The 20,763-nt window shown below is 45.1% G+C and overlaps 1 protein-coding gene across 1 annotated transcript in view; it reads left to right on the top strand.

Moving 5' to 3' along the window:
- Positions 1–6,095: 6,095 nt before the first annotated feature.
- Positions 6,096–20,763, top strand: part of LOC149316711 (uncharacterized) — a 32,501-nt gene continuing 17,833 nt past the window's right edge. The window contains exons 1-2 of the mRNA XM_089518751.1: positions 6,096–6,223; positions 7,435–7,607. Coding sequence (XP_089374877.1) covers positions 6,193–6,223; positions 7,435–7,607 — 204 coding nt within the window. The 5' untranslated portion in view covers positions 6,096–6,192. The remainder of the gene's footprint in view (positions 6,224–7,434; positions 7,608–20,763) is intronic.

The raw sequence follows: 20,763 nt of genomic DNA, 5'->3' as shown, positions 1-20,763 counted from the left end.
TTTGCGCAAAAACGCAACTCAAAACCCCTAGAATTGTGTGATTGCTTTCTGTACATATGAGCGATTGATTTGATATAACATTGGAATTGGTCATTGTGCGCATGCACCATTTCCATTTTAAATTTCCTGGGCTGGCCGGTGCTCTTGGAAGCCATTAAATAGCCCTGGCTGCTGCCTGCAGCCCCTTGTAAATACAAAGATCTCTGGCTGATGCTCTCAGAAGCCATTTAAATTTTACATAGCCCTGCCCCTTCAAAATGCATTTTTTCCCCATTACCATGAATTGACTTTTGCACCCTGGCAATTGCACTTCAGTTGCGGTATTGCCAGGGCTATTCACAGGATGTCCCTTGAATAGTTTGCTCCTCTTTAGTTGCTGTTTCTTTCCCAAGAGAAGTCCAGATTTTGCGCAACATTGTCTGAAAATCTTCCACACAATCACGCAATTATCCCAGGATTTTGCCTTTTTCTTCCCTCTTTTTCCTCTGTGTGATAACCTCTATACAGGATGTTACAATAATCGTAATAGGATACTACTATCACTTGTGTCAGCATGGGCAAATAATATAACTCCAGGAACAATAACAGCTGGCACACTACCTTTAGTTATGCAAAAGCACTCTTATCCACCTCAGACACCTAAACATTTAGGCTGAATCCAGGAGTATACCTAAATGGGTTTTCACAAAAAAAACATCCAGCACATGCTGACTTTGTTTCCTACCCTGACTTTCAATTAATCAAGACCACTTCTGTCTTGTTTGAATTAAGGTTCAATCTCTTTGTTTTATTTATTTGTTTATGTTTATTTATTGCACTTACATCCTGCCTTTTTCCCAAAATGGGATCCAAGACAACATATCGGGTGGGCAGCTTCATCTGGTCCATTCCCCACCCAGGTTCCCAAGGTGGTTTCATTTGGTCCATTGCAGTCATCAGATGCTGGTTTACAACTTGGGCCCCATTCCCACTGGGCATATAAAGCGACATATTTCGCTGAGATTCTGACTCGGATTTTTTTTCCGAGTCATAATCGAATCTGACCCATCATTCCCATTAAAACGGGTGCAAACAGACCCTTTTTTTTACCCGTTTTCGTTCCCATTGGTATTTTCCCTGACGTAATTTGAAGCACTGCTCCTCCCATCCCCAAGTTCCTGAATCAGACACCCTTGTCATTCCCGTTCATTTGCCCTGAATCAGACTCGGGAGGCACAGGAAAACTAGCTAAAAATGCGATGTTAAATTAAACCACTTTATCAACCACCGATTCAGGTTTTTTCAGGATAATTCGATCACATGGGAGTCAGATTCAAATTCCAATGGGCACAATGTCGGAGCAATGCAGATCGAACGTGCGCTCAAATGGAAACGATGCACCCATGATTCGCATCCTGATCCGCATTATAAGCCAGTGGGAATGGGGCCTAAAACAGCTTTCTCAGGTCTAGATGGAAAGGAAAAATAAAGATGGGTGGCATCAGTGTACGCTGGAACTCCCTTCCCAGGGAGGCCAAAATCTCTCCTTCCTTGTTGGCCTTCCACCGTCAGGCTAAGACCTACCTGTTCAAAAAGTCTTTTAGAAGGAGAATGTTTGTAAAGGACCAGCTTGGGATGTTGTTTCATTTTAAAATGTGTTATACAGTTTTATCTTTTAAAAATGTATTTTATTATTTTAACATGGTAATAATTTAATTCCTTTTTAATGTACTTCTTTTCTACATTTTAATTGTATTGTTCTTTTAATATTCTGAAGCTGATCTCAGTTCCAGTTCTGGGGAAAGAGTGGTATATAAACAACAACAACAACAACAACAACAATAGTCTCTCTCAGCTGTTCCATCTTTATATCAAGCAGATCACACCGAGAGATCCCTCGTGACCTGATTCTCTTCCTCTCATATAAGGCCAGCCCTGGAAAGCTCCAGCCCCTTCTGGCCAGGCTCCTCCTGGGAATTGTAGTTCCCTAAATGGGATGGAAACAGACAACAACTTCCTCAGAGCCTCTGCCAGTCTGACCCCCCTTTTCCAGGACAAGGCGGCCTACATTCCAGGCTTCTCCTGTCCAGGAGGAATCCCCAAATGTCCGCCATTTTGAGCATGAGTTTAGATTCCTATTAGTGTATTTTGTTTTCTCTTTGGTCAAGAACTACATTTTCCTCCATCTCCTCCATTTTGTGGTGCTTGGTTGGCATCAGAGTGAAGACTTTACTAGGCAGGGTGACCAGACGTCCTCCTTTTCCAGGACAAGGCGGCCTACATTTCTGGCTTGTCCGGGAAGACAATGTCCCCCATTTTGACCATGACCTGGGACCAAAACAGACTGAAGAATTAATCCAGTTGAGGCTCGGTGCTAAGGAATCCTGGGAGTTGTAGTTTGTTGTGGCACCAAAACTCTTTCTGACAGAGGCAGCTATACGCCTCAAACAACTACCAGTTCCCAGAATTCCATAGCACTGAGCCAGGGCAGTTTAAGCTGCGTCAAACTGGATTATTTCTGCAGCGTGTTTTGGACCTTCAAAGCATGGGTCGATGTCTATATGAATACAGGGTGACCAGGTGTCCTCCTTTTCCCAGATATGGCCTCTATTTCAGCTTTCTGTCCCCCGTTTTGAGCATGGCTTTGAAGAATGAATTTACATTTACGTTTCCCGTCAACAATGTCCTCCATGTTGTGCTGCTTGTCCTCCTTAGAGCATCTGGCCCCCCCCGGCATCAAAGGCAAGGCTTTCTGAGGCAGGTGACCAGACGTCCTCCTTTTCCAGGACAAGGCCTACATTTCTGGCTTGTCCGGGAAGACAGTGTCCCCCATTTTGAGCATGGCTTTGAAGAATGAATTTACATTTACGTTTCCCCTCAACAATGTCCTCCATGTTGTGCTGCTTGTCCTCCTTAGAGCATCTGGCCCCCTGGCATCAAAGGCAAGGCTTTCTGAGGCAGGTGACCAGACGTCCTCCTTTTCCAGGACAAGGCCTACATTTCTGGCTTGTCCGGGAAGACAACGTCCCCCGTTTTGAGCATGGCTTTGAAGAATGAATTTACATTTACGTTTCCCCTCAACAATGTCCTCCATGTTGTGCTGCTTGTCCTCCTTAGAGCATCTGGCCCCCTGGCATCAAAGGTAAGGCTTTCTGAGGCAGGTGAGCAGGCGTCCTCCATTTCTGGCTTGTCCGGGAAGACAGTGTCCCCCATTTTGAGCATGGCTTTGAAGAATGAATTTACATTTACGTTTCCCCTCAACAATGTCCTCCATGTTGTGCTGCTTGTCCTCCTTAGAGCATCTGGCCCCACTGGCATCAAAGGTAAGGCTTTCTGAGGCAGGTGAGCAGGCGTCCTCCATTTCTGGCTTGTCCGGGAAGACAGTGTCCCCCATTTTGAGCATGGCTTTGAAGAATGAATTTACATTTATGTTTCCCCTCAACAATGTCCTCCATGTTGTGCTGCTTGTCCTCCTTAGAGCATCTGGCCCCCTGGCATCAAAGGCAAGGCTTTCTGAGGCAGGTGACCAGACGTCCTCCTTTTCCAGGACAAGGCCTACATTTCTGGCTTGTCCGGGAAGACAACGTCCCCCGTTTTGAGCATGGCTTTGAAGAATGAATTTACATTTACGTTTCCCCTCAACAATGTCCTCCATGTTGTGCTGCTTGTCCTCCTTAGAGCATCTGGCCCCCTGGCATCAAAGGCAAGGCTTTCTGAGGCAGGTGACCAGACGTCCTCCTTTTCCAGGACAAGGCCTACATTTCTGGCTTGTCCGGGAAGACAGTGTCCCCCATTTTGAGCATGGCTTTGAAGAATGAATTTACGTTTCCCCTCAACAATGTCCTCCATGTTGTGCTGCTTGTCCTCCTTGGGGCATCTCCCCCCCCCCCCGGCATCAAAGGCAAGGCTTTCTGAGGCAGGTGAGCAGGCGTCCTCCTTTTCCAGGACAAGGCCTGCCTTATTTCAAAAGGTCCTCCATTTTGAGCCTGATTAAGAAGCATGAATATAGGAGCATTTGTAGCTTTTAGTTTGCAAGGCCCTACATTTTTGTGGTGCCTTGCCTGTCCTCCTTTGCAGTGAGGACACTCGGTGGCCACCTTCTTAGTCTGCATCTGCATGGCAGAAATAACCCAGTTTGAGACCGCGTTAACTGCCACAACTCCCTCCGTCCTATTGGTGTCCAGTATCAATCAAGACATCGCTGAGCAATTCCCTTTCCTTGTCTCCATACACTTTGAAGGAGTCATACAGAACTCTCCCAATGGCTTCCAACTCTAAGCGCCATTTCCTTCTCCAGAGAGTCCTAGATGCATTAATAAATATAGATCTCGGGGGAAGGAATGCGGAGCGACTCCCTCCCATAAAAGCCCACGTGTTCTGGGCTGTGGCTCTGGAAGTATCCTGGCTCGGCCATGGAAGCCACTGGGAGGCCTTGCGAGAGTGCGCCTGTCCCAGGGCCCCGGACTGAGTTTCACCGCCGAGCCGGGGCTAGAACCCTTCATTCCAGAGCCACAGCCAGACGCTTCCTCCAATGCGCCACGGAACACTCTGCGAAAGGCTCCGCCTCCGCCCCCTATTTATACACATAGCCACGCAACGGATGACGCGGCAGGAGCAGACGTGACCAATCAGCGCGACGAACCCCTTGGACGTCACAATGCCGAGCTAAGCCCCGCCCCAAATGCTCTCGGATTCTCTTCCCTTACAATGGCTCAGTGGCTGGAGCACGTGACTCGACCCCTCTGAACTCCCCCCTTGTGCTCACGCTGCATGGAACATTCCAAGGAAGGTGGCCAATAGGAGGAGGGCAGGAAACCTTTCTGGATCTAACCAAGCGTCACCCAAAGACCGAGGGGGGGGGTGAGAGTGGGAGGGAACGGAGGACAGAGGAGGAGAGGATCAAGCTCTATTGCCAGGATTGCTTTCCTAAAGAGAGTGGAGGAGATGCCTGGCCGTTTCTTGGCAGAATAGAAGGAGGACACAATTGGAGGCACGCAGCCACTGCTGGAGGGACCAGAGCCCTGCTTCCAGATCGCAGACCCACAGAAAGAGTCCATATCAGTGTTGCCAATTTCCGGGGAATTCCCCGGTTTCCCTGCAATAAGCCTTTCTGGGTAGTTTCCGGGTATAAAAAATGTATACAGCAGCATGAGCTTTCCTATATCTAAGTCCACTTCCTCAGATGCATTTGGTAATAATAATAATAATAATAATAATAGAAGAAGAGAGCTCTTGTAGCACCTTTGAGACTCACTCACAGAAAGGAGTTGGCAGCATGACTTAAGCGTACTTCCTCGGATGCATGGGAATTGTAGTTCATTGTGGCACCAGAGCTCTTTCTCACAAAACTACAATTCCCAGGATTCCCTAGCACTCAGCCAGGGCAGTTAAAGCAGTCTCAAACTGGATTGTTTCTGCAGTATGGACCTTGAGCATTTTTAATAACTCAGGTCCAAGGCACACTGCAGAAATAATCCAGTTTGAAACCGCTTTTACTGCCCTGGCTCAGTGCTAGGGAATCCTGGGAACTGTAGTTTGTTGTGGCTCCAGAGCTCTTTCTGACAGAGAAGGCTTAGGCCAATAGCTGCAACTTCAAACATGAGTCCTCCAGAACCACCTCTTGAACTCGCTTCCCTGGGAAGAACCAAATCATCAGCAATGAGTGTGTCTCAGTCCGATTCCAGGGATGTGGTCCAGAAGAATATCATGACTGATAGTACTGAAAGCTACCGAGAGGTCCACACAGTTCCCATTATACCAGGGTGACCAAAGCCATCTCTACACTGTAACCCAGCCTGCAATGACCTGAATAGACTAGAAAGCTGGGCCACAGCTAACAAAATGAACTTCAACAGGGAGAAATGTAAGGTATTGCACTTAGGGTGGAAAAATGAAATGCACAGATATAGGATGGGGGACACCTGGCTGAACTAGACTACTTGTGAAAGGGATCTAGGAGTCCAAGTAGACCACAAGTTGAACATGAGTCAACAGTGTGATGCGGCAGCTAACAAGGCCAATGCGATTTTAGGCTGCATCAATAGAAGTATAGTGTCTAGATCAAGGGAAGTAATAGTGCCACTATATTCTGCTCTGGTCAGGCTCCACCTGGGATATTGTGTCCAGTTTTGGGCACCACAATTTAAAAAGGATGTGGAGAAACTGGAGCGTGTCCAAAGGAGGGCGACTAAAACGGTGAAGGGTCTGGAAGCCATGCCTTATGAGGAACGACTTAAGGAGCTGGGTATGTTTAGCCTGGAGAAAAGAAGGTTAAGAGGTGATATGATAGCTCTGTTTAAATATTTGAAGGGATGTCATATTGAGGAGGGAGCAAGCTTGTTTTCTGATGCTCCAGGACTCGGAGCAATGGATGCAAGCTGCAGGAAAAGAGATTTCGCCTCAACATTAGGAGGAACTTCCTGACAGTAAGGGCTGTTTGACAGTGGAACACACTCCTTCCTCAGAGTGTAGTGGAGTCTCCCTCCTTGGAGGTCTTCAAACGGAGGCTGGATGGCCATCTGTCAGGGATGCTTTGATTTGGATTTCCTGCATGGCAGAATGGGGTTGGACTGGATGGCCCTTGTGGTCTCTTCCAACTCTGATTCTATGATTCTATAATCCATTCCTTCAAGGACCTCCTACGTTGAGTTGTTCCAGCCCCATGCACAAGAATGGAGCACTGGAGATTTGATGGTAGTTATCTAATGTATGAGATTCAGGGAGGCCTTTTCCAGCAATGGTTTTACCACCATCTCTTTTAGGCACATGGTAAGCCAGCCTTATTGCAAGCAGGGATTCATTCCCTTTACCCATGCCGCCCCATGCAATAAGCACCAACGACTGCTTTTGTAATCCAAGAGGGACCAAAACACACATGGTGGCTCTTATCCTTCCAAGGGTATGCATACATATTCAATGGCACCATGCATCTATACATGGAAATTAAAGTGTAATTTGCTTATTTCCAAGTCAAGATCTGTTTCGTTTTCAGTCTGGAAAGTGGGAGTAGGACTGCAACCACACTGGAATTCCTAGTGTGATCTAATTTTCTTTGTCCCCCTTTTTGTAATCTAGTCTATGAGATGAAGCCTCCATGACAGTAATAACAGAGGTTAGTTACATTTCTGCAATCTGCTTATTTTTCAAGGGGAATTTTTCATCAAAGTAGCCTGGTTTGAGAACATTTATGTACATTATGATAGTATCTTTGGGGATCAGTTTAGATAAAATGAATTGAAGTATCTTAAATATGACCTGCCACCATCACCCAGAGGGAGGGAGGGATGGAAGAAAAAGAGAATAAAGGGAAATTTCAGATTAGTCACAAAGAAGTCCCCACCTCTGTCTGTTTATAAAGTTTAAAAGGATCTCCTGGTGGTACTTGATAGCGCTCCCTGATACTTCATAGCTCTTTGGCAACATAGCTCCTTTGATTTTGTGCATTTTCACTGGAAGGTAGTTGCATGGAGGAACAACTGGAGATGGAACCCAGAAGGATAGAAGGAAAATCTGCAGAGGGTGAGAACAGGGGGGAAACCAGCCGGCTCTCACTGAAACTTGGGTCCACGATCCTGCAGTGGATAGTCTTGCTAATCTGCATAGTCCTCATTGGTTTGTGCTACCTTCAGGTAAGTGTTCCCAAGAACTCTACAGTACTGTGTTTGAAGATACAGTAGTTTCATACATTTTCTAGGCTTTTCTATGCAGGAGCCCATGAGCTTTGTATGTTTGATGCTTTGATGTGTCTGGTATTCTTCTGATCAAGAAGCATAGCTGACTTATCATCTGTCTGTCTTTGCAGTCATAGCATTGGCACCAGCAGGCATACTACTAAATAAACCAGAAATAGTCCCAATATTTTGCTGTAGAACATCATGCATATAGAAAAGAAAAGAAGATTCTGGAGACCCATGGGGTGTAAATGTACCTTTGAGGAAATTGTGATGTTAACAGTTGATATTTGAGATCAGTCTTGGGAATAAAAGCTGCGGGGGAAATAACCATACTGCTTCCTCTTATCATCACTAGGCTACCCAACAACACGTCACACGTTACTTTATCACTTTTATTTTTGAAAAAGGAGAATACTGCAGATTTTCTTTTCATATCAGCTATTATTAGACAAATCAGTATTTTAAGTAAGGAAAAATGCTTTAAGTAAGGAAAATATAGAAAATATAACAATTTACATTTGGCTTTGGTACATTTGGTAGATCTTAACAGTCACTTTTAACAAATGATGAACTTTGTCATAAAATTCATATTAATGAATGTCAGAATTTACCAATACTCACCAGTAAATATACAAAACAACCGAAAGATGCAATAATTTAATAGTTTACTGGTAAGTAAAAGAGTGATAATCTTGAGGATCTTGAACAATAATACATTTTCATTCCTTTTTCTATCTATTAAAAAATGTTTGGATTTATCAAGGCACATAGCATCTTCAAGACAGGTTTTATAATCTATCTTTTTTGCAATCTATTTGTAAATTACTACTGAATTTCAGCATCACCCTCCTTGCCAAAATGTAATGGTAAATGTAAGTGTTTCTGATTTTTTTTTCCTATCATAATATTTCAGCCTTGGTATCATTTTCATAGTAACTACATTGGTTTTATCAGAAATGTTTGAAGTGTTGACTTTGATCCTGAGAGATCCAAGTTTAAATCCTCGCTTTGTCATGAAACTTATTGTGCAATCACTGTCAACTAAGCTACCACATAGGGCTGTTGTAGGAATTAAAGACAAGACAAGAACCATATAATGTATCTGTGTTCATTCTTGTATAGTGGTAGTAATGATAATGACACCAACAATAACATTTTATCATGCAGACGCTTCTTCAAGGGTTGTAACATTGACACACAGAACTTGAAATAGGTATTGAGAAAAAGCAAATGTCAAACATAGGTATGGAACCTCACTAATTGGCTCAGAACCTCAGAAACAGGCTTGTTTCTTGCAAAGTGATTAGAAGGAATGGTGACTACACATTTTGCATATTCATACAAGGGCTAGAGCAGTGGTGGGGTATGGGCTGCTCCCCAGCAAAGTTTTTGTTGCCCCCAGGGACCAATATATTTAGCCAAAGCACTTCAAATACCCCATAGGATGGACAATAACATTGTGGACAGGGATCAATTTTCCTACCTCTGATAGGCTGCACCCCAACAGTGTTTCCAAATATCCCTATTTCTATCCATCTCCTTCCCAAAATGGCAACTGGGAGGAACATTGTACCACCTCATGTTGTCATTTTGAGGATTCCAATGAGAACAGAGGTACTTGAGTTCAGGGTGTATATGTGTGTGTTTTTCTGTGTGGGACTGGTTGTTGTTTGGGGCTGATAGTGTTTTGGGGACTTTCAAAGTGATAAAATTCATACCAATTTTGGGGGTAAATTTTCTAGGTGGGTGGTGTTTTTTTGCAGAATGGTGAGGAGCTTCAGGGGCCACCAAAATGGGGTCTAGGTTTATATGAAAGCAGCAGGGTACATTTTGCCCATTGCTGCCTTAGGGGTTGCGTGAGGCAAAGAATCCCCCTCAACCATCTTAGATTTATTAGAGCTATTTACTGTTATTTAGTGATGGTGAAAAACTAAAATCAAGACAGTTCTAATCAGAAGGTTGGCAAATGCAACTAAGATCTAAATCCTATTGGTAGACCTTATTAAATCAATAAAAAAGGATTGCAGAGACCCCAAGTCCATTGCATTAATTTCCCATGCAAGAAAGTGATGCTCAAAATTCTACAACAAATACTTTTATAATATATTAACTTCATCTGGGGTGACCCTGACTCTGCGGATGAGACATCTCCAAGACCTTCTGACCCCTTTGCTGATTTGGAACCATTCTGTTTCTCTATATTCTGTTCTAACAGCAACCTCTTGTCCTAAGTACAGAATTTCTCATCAGGACTGTAACAATCTTCCTTCTATATGATGATGTAACAAAAGCACAAATCTCTAGCCTCAAATATGTAGATGGTAGCGTGTTTAAAACTCATCACTTAGGCCAAGCAGATTGATTGAAAATCAATAAAATAAGTTTATTTTAGAAACAGAACAGAACAAAAGATTGTCAATAATAAGCTGTTGTGAACTTGTCTCTTAATAAATCAGTTGCAGAGGTTTACAGAAACTCTTAGATGCAACCCTTTTTCTAATCTTTCGGCCTTCTCTTGGTCTAAAAGCTCAGATTTCCTCGTTTAACACACTGTACCCTCAGAGACTTCAAGACTATAGCCCTTCTCGGGACTAGTCTTTTCCCCAGTTTTCTTTTCACTGTATTGGGACTTTCGCATCCCTTTTTGACAATTCCTTTTCCTATTTCCGCCCCTAGGCTAACAACATCTCTTATGATCCAATATAACCACAACCCCCTGTTAGAGTTTGGCTATTCTGAGCCTCTCTTCCCTAGACTCATCAATCTAATCCAGTCCCTCTCTGGACCTAGCAGTTCTCCTAACTAACACTATCCCGCAGGATATTCTACTCCAGGCACTCTCTTTTCTAGAGCCCTGGCAGTATAATGGTAGGGAGCCCTTTTCCCTTCAGACTCTACCCCTAACCATCTTTCTCTAACCCCTGAAAACCCTTCTTCTCTGAGTTCCAGGTCCTAACTCCTCAACATGCCAACCCCCAAGTGAACCTTCTCCTGCCTGAGTCCCAACTGACTCCCCAACTGACCGTTCGGAATTTTCAAACGTTCCAGCCCACAGGCGATTGGCTGGCCCTCAGCTGCCTTCTGATTGGACAGCTGGGAGTGCTTCTCCGTTACAAGGACTATCAGTGATGACCTTGAGAGGTATCCATAGCTTTTCATGTTCTATGCAGTCAAGTGCCTTCCTATACTCTATAAACACATGCCCCCTGGAATTCCTTTGTAAATTCTATTAACCGTTGTATGTTTGCAGTGTGGTCCCTAGTGCCTCTTCCTGTCCTGAACCCCCCTTGCTTCTCTGTGATTTCTCTCTCCAACTATAGTTGGAGTCTGCTCTGGAGAATTTTGAGCACCATTTCGTTTGCATTGGAAATTGATGCTATGGTCCTATAGTTGGTGCAGTCTTTCGTGTTTCCTTTTTTGTGGATGGGGAAGTTTTCAGTTTGTTGGCCATCATTTTGTTTTCCATATTTGTTGCCATATATCAACCAGCACCAGAGTTGATTCTGTCCATGTAAACTGTTGCAATTCCATTGGAATATCATCTATTCTTGGTTATTTATTTTTTCTCAATTTCTTTTATTGTGTCTTCCACCTCACCTATCAAAATTTGAGGTTCACCTTCTGTCCCATTAGCTGCTCCGGTGGGTGAGGGGTTAGGATGTACTTCCAAGATAGAAGAAGTTGCAGACGCTGAGTGCTGCTCAACTCAACTTTATTAACACAACTTTAACTGTTACTTTAACAAGGGAGAGAGGCTGGCTACTTCACCGCTCCTCTTGGCTAGAGCCCGGGTCTAGGCTTTGGGGTTGGCGCCTCCGTCGTTGGGTGCACTATCTTCCACACCTCTAGCCCCTGGCCGTTGGTTGGTGGGCCAACACCTTCCCCTAACGTCCCAAAATAATCAGGGTCCTGGACCAAGTACAGACCTGGCGTTGTAGGGCCACTGAACTCCCTCCAATGTAGACAGGTGCACTTTACCGGCAAAGAAGCTTTCCGAGGGAGCGTCCTGATCATGGCTGCACCCGCTTCCATCCTGTCGGCTTCGTAGGTGGCAGCGTCCTATTTCTGCTGCCCACACTTCTCAGATCCGGGCTGTTATCTCCTCCTCATAGCCTGTTGCCCCCTCGCTTCCTCCTGGCTTCCTCTGCTCTCCCTCCCCGAGTTCCGCCCCCTCTTCCTCTTTTTTGCCCTCTAGCCCCCGCTCCTCCCCTGGCCCCACCTCTTCCACATCTGTTTCCCCTGAAACTGCCATCTTTCCGGCCCTCACAGCTTCTTCAGGGTCTTCTCGTCCATCGTCTTCTCGTGCGGGACCCCAACCTGACTCCTCCCCTTCTTCCACCCTTTGACACATTCATATGGTTCTTTCTTCCACATATCATTCATTTCCCCATGTCTTCCATGTGCATTGCCAAAGGGTGCTCAACAATGGTTCTTTTTCATCCTGGAGAGAAGTGACCAGTGGGATGCCACAGGGTTCTGTCCTGGCACCAGTGCCATTCAACATCTTTATCAATGACTTGGATGACAGAATTGGGGACATACTTATCAAATTTGCAGATGACACCTAATTAGGAGGAGTAGCTAACACCCCAGAGGACAGGATCAAAATTCAAAATGACATTAATAGATTAGACAGCTGGGCCAAAGCTAACAAAATGATATTCAACACAGAGAAATGTAAGATACTGTACTAAAAAGGCCAATGCAATTTTAGGTTGCATCAATAGAAGTATAGTATCTAGATCAAGGGAAGTAATAGTGCCACTGTATTCTGTTTTGGTCAGGCCCACCTGGAATATTGTGTCCAGTTCTGGGCACCACAATTCAAAAAGGATGTTGAGAAAATGGAGCATGTCCAAAGGAAGGCAATTAAAATGAAGGGTCTGGAAACCATGCCTTCTGAGGAATGGCTTAAGGAGCTAGGGATGTTTAGTCTGGAGAGGAGAAGGTTAAGAGGTGATATGATAGCCATGTTTAAATATTTGAAGGGATGTCATATTGAGGAGGGAGCAAGCTTGTTTTCTGCTGCTCCAGAGAACAGGACCTGGAGCAATGGAAGCTCCAGGAAAAGCGATTCTGCCTCAACATTAGGAGGAACGTCCTGACAGTAAGGGCTGTTCAACAGTGGAACACACTCCTTCAGAGTTTGGTGGAGTCTCCTTCCTTGGAGATCTTTGAACAGAAGCTGAATGGCCATCTGTTCAGGATGCTTTGATTGTGATTTCCTGCATAGCAGGGCGTTGGACTGTATGGCCCTTGTGGTCTCTTCCAGCTCTATGATTCTGTGATCCTGCATCATACATTCACATACCTTCTGTGACTTCCCTATACCCTTTAACCTGTACATCTTAACTCTTTCTTCAACACTCTTCTTCTTCATTCACTCCTTCCAAACAAAGCTTCCTTCTCTTTCTACCTGGAATTATAACAGTATTTATCATAGTCAGAAAAGCTAAAGCGCAAAAACTCGGGCTTGCTAGAGAGGTTAAGAACAACAAAAAAGGGCTTTTTGGATATGTCTGCAGCAAAAGGAAGAAGAAGGAAACGGTAGGGCTACTGCATGGAGAAGATGGCAAAATGCTAACAGGGGACATTAAAAAGGCAGAACTACTCAACACCTTCATTGCTTCAGTCTTCTCAGAAAAGCCAAAGGGTGCTCAACCTGAGGATAATGGAGCAGAGGACATTTATTTGATAGGTATTGAAATTTATTTGATAGGTATTGTGTAAGAATAGGAGCTATATAGAATTAGCTTCTAGCTCCTCCTCCCAGTGACCCACAGAAATGGGTCACAATTTTAAAAATTTGCGAACTCACCCCAGCAAAATGAACACAGATAACCAACCTTTCCTTTTTCCAATAGAACCTTTCCTTTTCCCAAGAGAATGTAGGATGGTAGAAAGAATGTGAGGAATGGAAAGAAGAGGACTAGTGGAGGGAGAGATTGCAGTAAGACTAGGGAAGAGATTTAAGGAAGAAAGGGGAAAAGAAGAAGAAATGAAGTAGGAATGAGAAAGATTCTAAGAGTGAAATCACCAATTAAGTAACCTACAAAGGAACACTCCTCTTTATGTACATATTACCAGGGAGTTGTAACATGATGTTAAAGTTATAGTAATGGAATGATTAATGTACAGGTGGCCCTCATACGCGCATTTGCCATGCGTGGATTTGAGCATACGCGCATGGCAAACCCAGAAGTTGTCCCCGATGGCAGTGCACGTGCATGCATGCCGCTATTGGGGACAAAAGTCCCTCTCCTCCCCTCCTCCCCAACTCTTTCCCTCCCTGCCTCCCTCCCTACTTAGCTTTTCCTCACCGGTGCCACGGGACCTCCTCTTCACTGCCTTCGCTGCCGCCTGTGCCTCCTTGCCGCCACAGCCGGGGGAAAGGCCAGGTGGGGGTTTTGGAGGCCAAGAAGCCTCCAGCCTGCCACCCGGTCCTTGTGCGCAGGTGGCAGCGGCAGTGGAGAGGAGGCCGAGGACCAGTGCCAGAGTCCTCCTTGGCCTCCTCTCCGCCGCCGGCACCTCCACACAGGGGCCGGGTGGCAGGCCAGAGGCCTCCGTGCTGCCACCCGGCCTTTCCGCAGAGGTGGTGGCGGTGGCGGTGGAGAAGAGGTCGAGGAGCAGCGCCAGAGGCGCTCTTGGCCTCCAGGAGCAGCACCCGGCCTTTCCCCTGGCTGTGATGGCGAGGAGGCTGAGGCAGCGGAGCAGCAGCACCAGAAGCCTCCTCGGCCTCCTCACCGCCACCGCAGAAGGGCCGGGTGGGGGTGTTGGAAGCCTCTTGGCCTCCAGTCCATCACTCGGCCCCTGTGTGGCGGTGGCGGTGACAGAGAGGAGGCCGAGGGGACCTCTGGTGCTGCTCCTCGGCCTCCCCTTCACCATCACCACCTCCACTGAAAGGTCCAGGTGGCAGGCTGGAGGCTTCTTGCCTCCAAAACCCCCACCTGGCCTTTCCCCCGGCTGTGGCAGCGAGGAGGCGCAGGCGGAGGTGGCAGCAGCGAAGAGGAGGTTCCACGGCGCTGGCAAGGAAAAGGTAAGTAGGGAGGGAGGGAGGGAGGGAGGGAAAGAAAGAAAGAAAGAGTTGGGGAGGAGGGGGAGGGGAGGAGAGGGACTTTTGTCGCCAATAGCTGCGCATGTGCCCGCGCACCACTATTGGGAACAATGGGACTTGAGCATACACGGATTTTGGTATACGCGGGGGGGGTCCGGAACAGATCCCCCGCATATACCAAATACCGACTGTATGAGATGAATCTATAAGGATGTATGTTTTTAATTTAAATTGTTTAATAAAACATTTTTTAAAAAGAAGAGGATTTATGTACCCAAGTTAGGTGGGATACAGACCGTGCCTTGTTTCTCTGCACAGCGGACAAACTGCGCGGCTCCCTCGCACAGCAAAAAGAACCCTTAAAAAGTGGGTTCTTCTTGCGGCGCGTTTGCTAAGCATCTGTCCCGTCAAAATGGCGGCTCCCATGTGTCCAGGGCGCTGCCATTTTGATGCCTCCGTCACATGCTAGGGGTGAGGCCAGTATGGGCAGTGCACCCTCAGCCAACCCCTAGCATGTGACAGGGGCACTGCAAAGGCCCATCGGAAGAGGGCCTTAGAGAGATGTTGATTGTCTAAACCTGATGGATTTAGAGCCACTGATGCTAAGATAGGCTGCTGTGGCAGGGGGCAGTTGGAAAGGGTTTTTTTAGGTGGCTGAGATAGGGATGAAGGAACTTCTTAATTGTTGTGGTAATATCCTACGGGAGATGTAGTGCTTGGTGACTAATGGAATCACCGATAACCAGAAGAGTTGAAAGTTACAGAAGGTAAAGACTCTGTGAGAACTATGGTAAATGAACATTTATAAGGCTATAAAGAAACAGTTACAAAGATAAGCAAAGGAAACATTCAAGATGGATACAATGTATAAATACTTTAATATTTACACAGTTTAATAAAGTATTTATACATCTTATCCATCTTGAGTGCCATCCACTGAGAAAGATACTTTATTCAACCTGATTTGTAAATAACATCCTTTTGTTTGTTCAACAAGTAGTTATCTGAAGTGCCTAGAAAAACATATTCAAAATGCTACCAATAGAGAGAAAAGTCCTTTAGTTTTGGGACACATCAGAAAATGGGTGTGTACTTATCAATGAACAATTGGTGTCAAGCTGTTGGGATTTTGATAACCCAGAGGTCTGGCATCTGAAGAGAGTTATAGTATGGGAGACACTCGAGGTGAGAACTAAGTTTTAGTGTTGGGTCACAAATTAGGTGACAAACTGGGGTAGATACCACTAATTGGTGGCAGCTGTGGGATCAAAAAGACCCATTGGGCTGCCATCTGAGAAAAATAGTTGCGTGGGTGAGTCTCACTGTGACATAACCTTTATGTTTTTCTACATAAATGGATTAAATTTGAGGACATAGTAACTAACACAGAGAAAATGAAGCCTGCCAACAGAAAAGTATAAAGTCTGCAAGCATATAAAGTTAAACTAATTTCTTGCTTTCCTTACTAACAATTTAATTTCCCAAAAGGTAGATGAAGTGAAAAATAGATTGGCTGTCATGAACCTGTTCCATGATGTGCAAGAAATTGGGATCTTAGGATGTGGGAGAAATGGGAATAGTCTTGAGGTTTATTACACAAAGGAAATGGAAAGCTGAGTATCTCCGGATGCACACTGTGCAGTTTAAGAAAGCTGATTTCAATAAACATAAGGGAATGTTGGTTGATAATACATGGTGAGAAATATTAAAAGAGAAAGGGGTTCACAATGGATAGTAAGGTATTAAAAGCACAATCCCAAACAATTCCAATAATAAAGGTAATGGGAGTTTTTTTGTGGGTTTTTCGGGCTATGTGGCCATGTTCTAGCAGAGTTTCTTTCTGACATTTTGCCAGCATCTGTGGCTGGCCTCTTCAGAGAATGAAGGTGAAATGGGAGAAATGGGAGATGTTTAATGAAATCAATATGGTGCCATAAGAAACTTTCATATGAACAGAAGTTTAAAAAGGTATAAAAATGGACGAAGGTGCAGATCATCAAGGAAGAATATGCAAAGACGTCTGGCCTTATTTATAGAACGAAGGTCAGAACGACTTCAGAGTTAAAAGACAGATTAAAAATAATAAAAATATTTTTTCTCAGCTATCTGTGGAGCAAGAGTGGTAGGGCCACTGCATGGAGAAAAAGAAGAACTGCAAATGAATTACAGAGAGAAACTGCTTAGCGCCTTCTTTGTTTGTGTTTTCTACAAAAGGGAGAAACATTCTCAGTCTGGTGTAAATAGAATAAGTGATGCAGTTAGGGCTGCTGGGAGCAGGATCAGATCTGAGTGAGAATGTTTTTCCTTGGTGGTCCCCAGCTGTTCATCAGCAGATGCCCTATGATGAGTGGAGTCACTGGAGAGTGGAGAGTGCCTGTGGATCAGCTGGTTGGTTAGGAAGTAATAGAATCATAGAGTTGGAAGAGACCACACGGGCCATCCAGTCCAACCCCTTGCCATGCAGGAACTCTCAATCAAAGCATACCTGGCATTCATGTCTTGAAATGAATGTGCATGAAGAGAAGAGAAAGGATCTTCTGCTCCCCTTCCACCCCTTCTTTGACTTCCTGTGGATCAGGAAGAAACTCCAGAGACCTTCTGCTGAGCCTCCCTTCTAGTGGTCATATCTGCAGCATTCCCCGCAGCAAGGAAATCAGGTGAGCTGGTAGACTGGTGAGAAGAGAAAGTGAGGTGACCTTTTGGTGTGACAGGTGGGGGGGAAAGGGGACAGAATCTCCATCATCTGGGGTAGTTTTGAGCTGGATTCAAGCATGAGACGGGAGGACTTTCCTCCCTTGCTACCACACTCAGCTGTGTGAGCAACTACTTTCCTTGCTTTCTGGAAGGCAGTTCTGTGCTCATGGCAGACTGGTGAAAAATCTTTACATGGGATTTCAAAATATTCTACATTTTATTTATTTATTTATTTATTTATTTATTTATTTATTATGGTATTTATACCCTGCTGTTCAGCCCTAAAGGCTATCAGAGCGGCTTACAATTATTATTTTTAATTAGATGGTTTCCGCCCTCAGGCTTACAATCTAAAAAGACATGAAACAAAAGGAGAAGGGAATGGTGGGGGGGAAGGGGATCAAGTCCAGCATTTCTTCTCTCCCTCTGAGGCCTGGACCAAGGCAGATGGACTGGAGGGAGGGCTCTGCTTCTTAAGGATAGGCCTGATGGCAATGGACAAATGGGATTGCCAGAGTGAAAACAAGATCGCTTTTGTACCTTTTAAAGAAAAAATCTGAACAGGTGTTGCTTGTCATGCAACCAGTTAACAAGTAACACACACTAAAATTCCTTCAGCTACACAACAATTAAAGCTATAGCAACCCTCTCTAGTTTTCACTTCGGCAACCCTATTGACTATTAACATACTACCAAAAAAAGGAACATCATAATGCCCTAGTCCTCTTCTGGACTTCTGGGCCTTGGTACCCTCCATCAGTCTTTGATCCAGTGAGGGGGCTGTAGTTCAGAATATGTAAAGAAGTGATATGGGGACTTCTATATGTGGTTGTTAACTACCATCAAATTGGCGATAACTTATGACATCCCTATGAATGAGACATCTCCAAAAGCCCCAGTCAGGGCTAGCCTTGAAGAAGAGGCTCCTCCCTCCATAACTGTTATCTTCCGGCCTATGAGGGAGTTGACCAGGCAGCCCAGCTCCATCAGGGCTAGCCTGGAAGAAGAGGCTCCTCCCTCCATAACTGTTATCTTCCGGCCTATGAGGGAGTTGACCAGGCAGCCCAGCTCCATCAGGGCTAGCCTGGAAGAAGAGGCTCCTCCCTCCATAACTGTCATCTTCCAGCCTGTGAAGGAGTTGACCAGGCCAGCCCAGCTCCATCAGGGCTAGCCTGAAGGAAGAGACTCCTCCCTCCATAACTGTCATCCTTTGGCCTGGGAGGGAGTGAATAGGCTGGCCCAGTTCCTAGCCTGGATGAAGAGACTCCTCCCTCCATAACTGCCATCCTCCGGCCTGTGAGAGAGTTGACCAGGCAGGCCCAGCTCCATCAGGGCTAGCCTGGAAGAAGAGACTCCTCCCTCCATAACGGTAATCTTTCGGTCTGTGATGGAGTTGACCAGGCCAGCCCAGCTCCATCAGGGCTAGCCTGAAAAAGAAGAGCCCTCCCTCTGGTCCATCTGCCTTGGTCCAGGCCTCAGAGGGAGAGAAGAATGGTGGACCTGATCCCCTCCCCCCCGCCATTCCCTTTCTCCATTTGTGTCGTGTCTTTTTAGATTATAAGCCTGAGGGCAGGGAACCGTCTATTATCCCCTCGGTTGTAAACCATCCGGATTCCCAGTGATTGGGTGGTATATAAATAAATCCTACTATTATTATAATTATTATCAACATCTCTGCTCAGGTCCTGTAAACTCAAGGCTGTGGTTTCCTTGATTGAGTCTATCCATCTATCATGCAGGTTTTCTCTTGATACCTCATACTTTATTGGGTTTCTTTTTTTTTAACTCTAATCCTAGAATAATAGAGTTGGAAGAAACCACAAGGGCCATCCAGTCCAACCCCTGCCATGCAGGAAATCACAATCAAAGCATCCTGAACAGATGGCCATCCAGCTTCTGTTTAAAGACCTCCAAGGAGGGAGACTCCACCAAACTCTGAAGGAGAGTGTTCCACTGTCGAACAGCCCTTACTGTCAGGACGTTCCTCCTAATGTTGAGGTGGAATCTCTTCCTGGAGCTTGCATCCATTGTTCTGGGTCCTAGTCTCTGGAGCAGCAGAAAACAAGCTTGCTCCCTCCTCAATATGACATCCCTCCAGGGCTATCTTATCACTTCTTAACTTTCTCTTCTCCAGACTAAACATCCCCAGCTCCCTAAGCCGTTCGTCATAGGGCATGGTTTCTAGACCCTTCATCATTTTAGTTTATCAACATCCTTTTTGAATTGTGGTGCCCAGAACTGGACACAGTGTTCCAGGTGGGCCTGACCAAAGCGAAATTCAATGGCACTATTACTTCCCTTGATCTAGACACTATACTTTTATTGATGCAGCCTAAAATTGCATTGGTTTTGTTAGCTGCCACATCACACTATTGAGTCATGTTTAACTTGTGGTCTACTTGGACTCGTAAATCCCTTTCACATGTAGTTTCATTCAGCCAGGTGTCCTCCATCCTCTATCTGTGCATTTCACTTTTCCACCCTAAGTGCAGTACCTTATTATTATTATTATTATTATTATTATTATTAACCTTTATTTATGAAGCGCTGTAAATTTACACAGCGCTGTACATACAATCTTTTTAGTTAGACGTACCTTACATTTCTCCCTGTCGAAGTTCATTTTAATAAATAATAATAATAATAAATTTTCTTTTTACCCCGCCTTTCCATAGTTATGATCAAGGCGGCTTACAAAATTTAAAACATTACAATACAAGATAAAAATTCAATATAAAAGTTAAAAGCATTACTACAAGGAACAGGAACAGGAACAGGAAATCAATAAAATACATATGTGAAGGGCAAAGAGAAAGAGAGATTAATTTATAATGGTCCGGGGTCGAAAGGGGAAAAAAAAAAAAAGGCAGGAAAATAAACAATTTAACTAAGATGGGAAGGCCAGCCGAAATAGACACGTTTTCAGATTTTTCTTGAAAATATCTAGTGAGGCGGCGGAGCGAAGCTCTACGGGGAGCTTGTTCCAAAGTGAAGGGGCAGCGATGGCAAAAGCCCTCTGTGAGGTCCGTGCAAAGTTTGACCTAGGGACCTCCAACAAATTTGTCCCGGATGTTCTGAGTGTGCGGGGCGGATTATATGGGGAGAGGCGGTCCTCCAAGTACCCTGGGCCCAAGCCATTTAGGGCTTTATAGGTCAAAACCAACACCTTGTATTGAGCTCGGAAGCGAATAGGCAGCCAGTGAAGGTCTTTTAAAATAGGTGTTATATGGTCCGACCTGGAGCTACCAGCGACCAGTCTAGCTGCCATATTCTGCACCATTTGCAGCTTCCGGGTTTGGTACAAGGGTTGCCCCATGTAGAGCGCATTGTAGAAATCTAATCGAGAGGTTACCAAAGCATGTA

The sequence above is a fragment of the Sceloporus occidentalis genome, unplaced genomic scaffold, assembly GCF_023333645.1.
Source record: "Sceloporus occidentalis isolate IW3139 unplaced genomic scaffold, rSceOcc1.0.p SCAF_3, whole genome shotgun sequence".
NCBI classification, from domain to species: domain Eukaryota; kingdom Metazoa; phylum Chordata; class Lepidosauria; order Squamata; family Phrynosomatidae; genus Sceloporus; species Sceloporus occidentalis.
This window is presented reverse-complemented; position numbering and strand designations above follow the sequence as displayed.